Source organism: Argiope bruennichi, chromosome X1 (assembly GCF_947563725.1).
Source record: "Argiope bruennichi chromosome X1, qqArgBrue1.1, whole genome shotgun sequence".
Lineage (NCBI taxonomy): Eukaryota > Metazoa > Arthropoda > Arachnida > Araneae > Araneidae > Argiope > Argiope bruennichi.
This window is the reverse complement of record NC_079162.1, coordinates 107,644,496-107,654,546: the sequence shown is the minus strand read 5'-3', so window position 1 is coordinate 107,654,546 and position 10,051 is coordinate 107,644,496. Positions and strand designations below refer to the sequence as shown.

At 28.5% G+C, this 10,051-nt stretch overlaps 1 protein-coding gene across 1 annotated transcript; it reads right to left on the bottom strand.

The window, feature by feature from the left end:
• Positions 1-8,514: 8,514 nt before the first annotated feature.
• Positions 8,515-9,819, bottom strand: LOC129959351 (uncharacterized protein F54H12.2-like). The gene has a single exon (XM_056072170.1). The coding sequence runs from the start codon at positions 9,817-9,819 to the stop codon at positions 8,515-8,517; it is 1,305 nt and encodes a 434-aa protein (XP_055928145.1).
• Positions 9,820-10,051: the final 232 nt, after the last annotated feature.

Here is a 10,051-nt window from a genome sequence, read left to right as displayed (position 1 = left end):
ACAAAATAATGGAAATCCACAAAATTTGCTATTGATAAACTAAAAATTATACTGAAACCAATATAAATATTTAATAAATTTTATAGCTGAACTGTATACTACAAAATGATATGTTAAAAAGTTTTGAATAAATAAATATGATTTCATGATTTTTTTATATTGAGCAATTGATGATTTGTTTTTATCTCACAACTTTATAACACAAACACTCCATGTATATCAATTTTTGATGATGATATATATGACCAATTACATATATAAATCTGAAATTTTAAACTCTACATTCATGATAGATAATTAAATTAATTTTAAATAAACCTAACAGCAAAATTTTGTAGAATTGAACACGACTTTCAAAAACTTTTATGCATCAATATTATTTTTCAAAAATTATACTATAATTTACAATATGCAGATAATAAAATTCTGGATTTCTCTTCAAAGCAAGAATGTTCAATAGATTACCTGAGATAAAATCAAAATATCGAGAAAATAATTTTTATTTTCTTCAAAACATTATTCTAACGGCCGTATTTACCAAACCGGTTGTAAACAACGGATCGTTCAACCAATGAACAATGACTAATCATCAAACAATGATCATTGGTATGCACGACTATGACTAAGCATCAACGCAGCTTTTCCTGCTTTTTTCACCCGGAATTGGATCTTCTTTGGTCCATATAAATCACATGATTATCAGCTGATGGTTGGCTCTTTTTCACGTTTTTATTTTTATTTTGTTTCTTTCCGAGATGTGTATAAGAAATGTGGGGTGATCAAACGAGAAAACAATGTGTTGTCTAGTGATAATCTCATCGATTTGCTTACATGATATTATTAAGCTTTTCTTGGGATTGTTTCTCTGACTATACATTATTAAGCAAGCATATTTTAAATTTCCACTGTATTATGTAACTAAACATTTGAGCATTTGCTGCCCTTTGAATTGAGAATATGCATATTAGCTGTGTTTCGAATAGTTTTCCAATGAATTGAACTTTTACAAAAGGTCTATCTGAAAATTAAATTTCTAAAAGAAATGCAGATTATCCAAAATGAGTTCATTTACATATGGAAATATTTAAACATTTTTATACATAATTATAAAATATATACATAAATAATATAAAAAAACTGCTGCAAACTGATTTTGAATGTGAGGAGTTTACTGAAGTTTCTTCTAAAGAATGAATATAACAAAATTAGAATTTTGAGTAAATTATCATTAACTGTAAATTATATTTCTGAGAAATGTGACGAATATTTGAACAAGTAAAAATAAATCATAACGTTCTTCATTTATCATTTATAAACTAGTTAAAAGTTTGAAAATTGGTAGATTTTTTTTTTCAGACTTCAGCACTTTTTACAAAATATGGCATTTATTTTTTTGATTTGGTAACATCAAAATTTTATTAGTTGAATGGTATTATTAGCAAATCATAATATTGATCTTTGTTCTTATTTATGATCTTTCCTTGTTCTTTAATATAAATTGTAATGAATTTTAATCATACAAATTGTTAAAACAAAGCAACTCCCTTGCCTTTGGCAAAGAATTCACAAAATGTTTATAACATTTTGTTTAAAGTGTTTATTTTGTTAGAGTGCATTTTAATGAGCAATTGATTAGTATCCTGAATTTTTAATATAATAAAGGGGGAGGAAATGTAGTGTATAAATTCTTGCTTACAAAGCATTATGACTTTCATATTAGTAAATTATTTTCATTTACACAAAACATTTAAATTTCCAAAGGTTATTTTAATTGCAATTAAAAGCAATGATATCTTTGACAATCCCATATAATTGTTTGTATGAAGTTTATAACGTATATTACAAATTTCTATTTATTTCACTTTCAGCACTTATTGTAAACAAATATGTTTTAAACTTATACAATATGCATGAGGCTCCAATATGTATTATATTTCCAAAATATGTTATATTTGAAAAAAATAGTGATATTACTTTTGGTGTCAATATTTAAATATGTATTAGCTGTCTACATTTTCGGTAGTTTTCGAAATAACATTTTCTTTTCTTTTTTCTTTTTCTCAAAGCTGAAAATAAGTAAAAAATGCTTACTCTGTGCTATGCTTTTATTTCTGAAGAAAAGCAAATATGGAAAAATATGCTTATTGATTATCAAAATATTAAAATGTTACATGTATAATTGCTGAAAAAGATATAAATTTATACATATAAATGTCAGAATATATACATATTAGAAGAATATATACATTCAGAATATTTACTGGAAATCAGAAGATTCAAATTATAAACAAAAGTCATTGAAAATTGTAGATGAATATTGAAGACAATAGCTATTTCACCAAAATAAATATTCATGTAGTTAATTTATATAATATATTGTTATTGTGGAAGTGAAGATGCTCATGTATATCTCATATCTAAAACTTTTTGTAAACAATGAATTTAACAAATCTTTAAATTTGAATGAGCTAATTGTTAGCTTGACAACATGTACTTGACAATCTTGGCGTTACAAATCTGTATAAAAATAATATAAATATTGATGAGAACCATACTTATTTTAGAATTGATATCCCTGAATAAAATAAATATTTAATTTGCACATCATAAGCATTCACTTTTGTTCAAATAAATTGAGTGGCAAAACATCTATAATTAACAATAAATTTTTTTTAACACTTTCTGCTTGATGATTCAAACTGAATGAAAAAGAAACACATGTTAAATAGATTAGCCTGTCAGAAACTAGTAATGATATTTTAAATCTTTCAAGAAAATGTGATATTTTCCATTTGTTTCAACAAGCTCTTGCCTTTTTTTTTCTTCCCAGAATTCTCTCCAAATAAGTTATTAATTTTTTGATATTTTAACATTTAGTTTCTACTAATACTTGAATAATATCTGTCATTTTATTATATTAATTTCCAATGATGTTTTTAATTATTCATATCTTCATGGCAATCGTTACTTCCTGAAATCATAAATCTATGAACACAACCTTCTAACTCTCAACTGGTAACAAATTTCGTAAATGCAATCATAATATAATTAATGAAATTTTCTTGAAGAAAAAAAGTACAATGCCACTATATTTACCCGGTTGTTCTAAGGCTTTTAAAGTCGAATTATTTCTCCAGATGTCGCAGCTCGCAACTCGGCCGAAGCAAATTATTAACATATTTTGCTATTCTGACTTGCTATAGCTTTCAAACGAAACTGTTGCAAAAGTCACTTTCAGTCGTAAAGAAAATATTATTCTAATAGGTTACATTAAACTGTCAGTTAAGTTAATGAATTTTTAAAATAAAATCTACTTTTTTTAAAAAAATTTATATTTGCATCATAATCCCAATTAATCTATTTTCTTTGTTCTTTACACACTTCTGAAATGTCTTAAAATATGAGAAATTAAAAAAGGACTTCTGTATACAAAAATCCATTTTATTCAAATTTGACTCGAAAAGTAACATATTATATGAATTAAAAAAGAAAATTCTGACGGAAAAGTTACAGCTTCTATAAGCATTAAAACAATGTGCCATTAAAGGCACTTTAAAATATAATATTGATGATGATTATTAATTCAAAATTCTTCTACAGGCATTACAAGGAAGTGTCAATAAAGGTGCTTTAAAATGCAACATTAATCCCGATTCTTAATACAAAATTCTTCTATATGTGTCTTTTTATTTCTCTAATACATATACATATTGTAATAAGATAATGAGCACATAAAACCACTAGGAAAGAACTACACTGATATGAGCCATATATGTATGTCATTTTCTATAAATTATAAAAACGAGCAACATCAAATTAAAAATATGTTTGATATTCAAAGATGGGAGTAAGGAATTATTTAATCATTTCTATACAGATAAATTATGAAGTAACATCTTTCAAAAAATAATTAGGTAGAGAATAAATTACAAGTATTGTTAAAATTGGTTGTGAAATGAGAAAAAAAAACATTAATAAAAACTAGGGATCATTTTCAGCAGATAACAAAGGTCATCATTTGATCTCTTTAAAAAATGTTAATTTTATACACATTGTTGAAGATTAAAGCTGAAGCAAACTGACATTGTAAAAGAGATTAGCTATATTGAGCGACTAAGCACATGATTATATCACACAATTTATAAGTAACAAAAGTAATTTCTTTAAATTTCTAATTATTAATCATAATAAAAACTGCAATAATTCTTTTTCTATAATGTAAATAATAACATAAAAAATCAATTTACTAAAAAAAACTTATATATCCATGTGAAAACAGTGTACAGTCATGGAAATGAGTCATACAGGAAATTGTCAAAAATACAAAAAGCAATCCTGTATAATCATCACTAGACAGATGAAAAAGATTTCTTTGTTTGTTGCTTTCCTTCTTCTTCTTCTTTTTTTCAAAAGGAAAAGGCAGTTCCTTATTTCTTCCATATCTTGGCAAGTCTTAAATCTGAGAAATGTGAAATAAGAATTAATTATAATATTATAAATAACTGTAATGAAAAAAAATGCTAATGTAACAATAATACTTACATGACATACTGAAAAATTGCTAGTATAAACACAAATATTTGATATAATTCAAAAATAACATTTTTTGAATCTAAATTTAGAATAAATATTTATAATTCATTTATACAGTACACCTATTATAAAGAAAAAAGACATAAGATATTCTATTCTCAATCATTAGAAATGTGCATTCTAAAAAATTTGTAAGTGATTTCAGATAACTTTGGAAAATATTCTACAGAAAGAATATTTTTTTTTACCTAATCTTAAAATATTATTAGTTCAACGAAGACATATTTATTATTTAAGTGGTTGCTTTTCAAAAACTTTTCTTGCTTTAAATATTAGTAGTATAGAGATGATGGCTCTCATATAAAAAGTACCTTTCACTAGATGATGGCTCTCATATAAAAAGTACCTTTCACTAGATGATGGCTCTCATATAAAAAGTACCTTTCACTAGATGATGGCTCTCATATAAAAAGTACCTTTTAATAGATTATGGCTCTCATATAAAAAGTACCTTTCACTAGATGATGGCTCTCATATAAAAAGTACCTTTCACTAAATGATGGCTCTCATATAAAAAACTTTTTATATGAAAACCATCATCTCTATACTACTAAAAGAGCGAGCAATGTTTTCTGCAAGGTTATAAATTTTATTCCCACTCAAAAAAAGAGGCACAGACTGATAATTGTTGAACGATTTTTATTGTATATATAAGAAAGAAATATATATATAAAGAAAGGATATGAATACAAATTATTTTCATTTCATTCGAAAAAGCAGTGCAAACAATTAATACAATATTAAGTAAGACAAAAACAACAACTTGAATCATATATATATGTACATGCAAAAATAGTATAAAAATTGATTACATTAAAAAATAAAATGTTCTTGGTATTTATTAATAATATCTCATGGAAGATCTTATATTGGTTTGCATTTGCGTTATAGACTGAGAAAACCATGAAAAGACTCAGTCCAACCAGTCGATCTGAGTAAACATTTGATTCACTTACAAAGCATGTGAATATAAGAAAGAAATGTATATAAAGAAAAGATATGAATACAAATTATTTTCATTTCATTCGAAAAACAGTGCAAACAATTAATACAATATTAACTAAGACAAAAACAACAACTTGAATCATATATATATGTACATGCAAAAATAGTATAAAAATTGATTACATTAAAAAATAAAATGTTCTTGGTATTTATTAATAATATCTCATGGAAGATCTTATATTGGTTCGCATTTGCGTTATAGACTGAGAAAACCATGAAAAAACTCAGTCCAACCAGTCGATCTGAGTAAACATTTGATTCACTTACAAAGCATGTGAAATAAAATTGAACTAAGAGACAATTTTCCCCTTAACAGAAGGTAGCTATTGAATGCTTAATAGTTTTTCAAAAAAAATTTTTTTTGAAGAACATAAAAATAAACGAAAATTATACTACCATTATTCTTCAAGCAAGGAATAGTGACCAAAGCATTTTCCGGTCACACCATCCTCATTCAAAAATATTTTATCGTAAAACGGAGATAAAGAAATTTTGTTTGATATGGTTGTAGAAAGAATATGTGATTTTGACTGTATAGAATATTGCTCGTGACGATGAATCGTTTCATTAAATAAAGAGGTTTTAAAATGTTCATGTCTTATGTTTCTTAAACAACTCTGTTTTACACCTTTTGACTTTTTCGTTTCAGTATTTTCACATTTGTAGCTGTACATTTTGCATCGTAAACCGATAAATTCTGAAATAGGTTTAGATTTCGTTTCGTCTTTTAAAAACCCTAACTTATTTTGGTTCTCCGAATTAAAAAAATCACTTGAAGATGGATAGTTGCTTAGATCCATGATATCAAAAAATTCGTTTTTAAAATCTTTGTAAACATTATTTGTAAATATTTGCATGAATAGAGAATCAGTATCTGTGTATAAGAGTTTGCAATTTTCTTTATAATATTTTTTGAACTTAGAGTAATATAAAGTATACATGTGTAATTTAGCTAGCTCAAGCACGCAAAATCCTACATAAATTGGTTTGTCGAGAACTAGATTAATTTTTTTCATTTTAAAGACAGCGAAGTCTTCGTTTATGCTCTCAACGTATTCAAGTAAAGGACTTGCTAAATGCTTTCTACATTCAGAGGGTGTAAGAGCGGGTATCTTAAGTCTAAATTGACTTATAAAATCAAATCTAATTTACCGCTTGTATGCTTTTCCTTGGAAGGAAGAGGAAATAACTGCTCGCCGTCTGAATCGCTATCAGTTAAGCCTATTAAGAAGTGTGAAAACTTAACGTTATTTTTAAAAAATTATGTTACACATGCTTAGCAATCTAAAAAGAATATGAAAATGCAATCACTTACTGACGCTCGCTTTGTGACTGTCCATGATAGCTGAGTAGTACTTAGATACACGCACTCTGAGGAAGACGGAGACAGAGATGAAGATGAAGTCTTCAACAAGATCGGTAGTATATGTACAAAGGCTGATGTAGCTTATATTTATACCCCTGTTTATGTAAGTGGCAATGGAATAATTGTTTATTATCTGTAGAATTTCCCAGGAACGCCTTGTTCTCCCTGAACTGGTGACCTTAAAGTAATTTTAAAATAACTTTATGTGCATTTTCCTACCTTAACCCACTTTCACCACCTTGAGAATAAAACAACGTAATTTTACGGTGATATAGGATATTACAAAAAACATATTGATGTAGCGAAGCAAAATAAGACAGACGCAATTACACAGTTAAATTATATTTTTATTCAGGGATTGTTAAAATATTACATCGAGTGGTACAATCAGTTTCTTCGTGTTGCTTATGCATGTAGAACATCGATTCATTGATGATGTTACATTAAATGACAGTTAGTGCTGCTTAGTATTACAATTTTATATAGAGTTTACAATGCTGAGCTATTCTCAGTATCTTAGCTGTAAAGTTTAGTATTTACATTTATTTTCTTTGAAGTTGTCAACAATTCCATTGCAGATCTTTGAATCATGAGTAATTGATTCGCCGAAGTTCGCTTTGTATTACGTTTTACAATCAAATGTCTGTCGATAATTCATAGCAGAACCGTTATGGAGTTCTCTGACAATATCATTATTGTTGAGAACCTTGAAATAGGCAATCTTCAATCTGCAGTCTGAATCGATTGTATCCATTTGATATGAGTTCGCAGCTTGAACACAGGATATCATATTTTCGTAAAGGGAATCGGTGAAGCAATGAATCATATAAGCTGATCCAGTACGCTTCAAGTACATAAAGCCATATCTCAGTTCGGAAGTCATCGTTTCTGCTGAATCAGTTGAAGCACAATGAGAATTTCACAGTTAGTGTATCTCTTTTATATGCTCTGTATGAAAAGTGACCTCCAAAAAAATATGTTAAATTTATATATAGAGCTTATAGAGAGAGCATATATAATTATATTCTGTTGAAACATGTCTAAAGACGTCTATTTCTGAAATCACGAGCTTCACAAATTTGATTTGAATATGGAGAAAAGCAGCAATTTTGTAAACGAAATTTGCTAGCTACAAATTTTTTAATAAACTTCTCGTTATTTTCAATTTTATTAGAATCTAGAGGTGACAAAGTTTGCTTTCTCACAAAATTGTACAAGAAATGAAGGCAAAAATGACCACAAGTATACGACACTAAGCTTTGATATCTACATTTGTTCCAAGCAAAATTTGCAGCGTTATTTTCTATGGACTAAAATATATTTGTTATTCGGCACAGAAGCGTAACTACAAAAATAGTAACATTTATTATTCCGAAATGCTATTGCAACCCAATGACTTCCCGGTTTTGTTTTAGGATCTAAATTTACAATAAAACATGAATAACTATCTATTGTCTTAGGCAATTCATCTGAAGCGTATACGCCTCCAAATTTAGAACGTAGACGGAAGTCGCTGCAGGCAAGTCTGCACAAAGTTGTGCTATCCATTTTCAAAAATCTGAAAAAATACTGCGATTTTTGTCAATTTCTATAGTATTTCGATACTCTGAAAAAACTATTAAATTTACAGTTTCAGATAATGCTTTGCTGAATTTTATATCAATAGTTAAATTACCATTGCGTGAAATACTTTCGTGCATTCCGTCCGCGTTGAGATCGGGCGTCAAATCTACAGCGAACAGCGTATACCCATCTTTATATTCAGTGTAACTTATATTAATGTCTTGATCTTTATGATATCTACCCAAATCAGTAAATAGACTCATATAACATCTGCTGTAACTGTTAGAATGACCAAATTTTGGTTGAAAGGGCTTTGACGGAATCATACGATTGCCATCTAATATACAAAGATATGATAAATCATAATGCTTGAAATTGAATGGATTTTTTGAAAAATCCCCATTAAATGCAGCATTAGATACCATACCCATTATAAGTCGTGTCGGTAACTGTCCAATGAACGCATTAGGGATAGTTATTGATTGCATTCCTGAAGAAAGTGCGAATGATTTCACTTCTGTTCTGCGAATAGGCATTTTTATAACTCCCTTGCTTAAAGCTAATTCATGGGCAATCACGACTGAGGGAGCGACTTTAATTTTCCTAACAAATAATGATGCATGATATATAACTACTTTAAAATCTTGCGTGGCTGACATCAGAGCAAAAGAATCCTTATTTCTTTCTAATTTGATCCGAAGATTCACCGAATTTATAAGACATTTGCTCTGATTACCTAGATCGAAATGTAATGGACCTATCATATCTATAAGTTTACTATCTTTGCAGATGTTATATCTAGTTTGGTAACCGGAATTTGCATTATCACCAACATTAGCTAGTTCTACTGATTCATGCTTAGAAGCAGCGTCTTTGTAGAAAAGACCCGATGTTAGCATTGATTCTTGAACAGCTCGAGGTGAAAGCAAAGCATCGAAAATACATCTATATGCGTAGTTAGCTTGCGAAGAAACCTGCTTGTCATTTAATGTAACTGAACATTCAGAAAATAGCGTATTAAGGAGATAATTGATAGGAGCCACTTGATCAGGCGTTCCAATTACTGCTCCATTTCTCTTTTTAATTTTCACTTGTAGATGCAGAAGTGTATGGGAGAAGTCGAGATAATGTTCACCACTTCCGCTTACGTAAAATTCAATTGGCGTCTTTTCATTCAGAGATGCAACAGGAAAAATCTCAGTAAATGAGCTGTCTTCTGTTGATAATTGTACAGGATTCACGTTAAAAAGGTCTAATTCACTCTGCAAGCAAGCACACGCTCGGGAATCCATTATGAAAATATGTCTGCTTTCTTTAATTTCTTTCGGCTCCGCTTGACACGTTGGGAATGATTTTTCTTCTGGAATTTCTTTCTTTTTATACCCGAACCGCTCTGAATTTTATGAATAATGTCATCTTTTATTTGTTTTGATGTTTCGCGAAATCGCGATCTTGCCGAGTCTTTAAGAGATGAACCTGAAGCAAAATCTGACATTACTTTTGAACCTGCGCTTAGAAGGTGTT

Coding starts and splice junctions, on each gene's coding strand:
- LOC129959351 (XM_056072170.1), bottom strand. CDS start 9,819: ATGGATTCCCGAGCGTGTGCTTGCTTGCAGAGTGAATTAGACCTTTTT.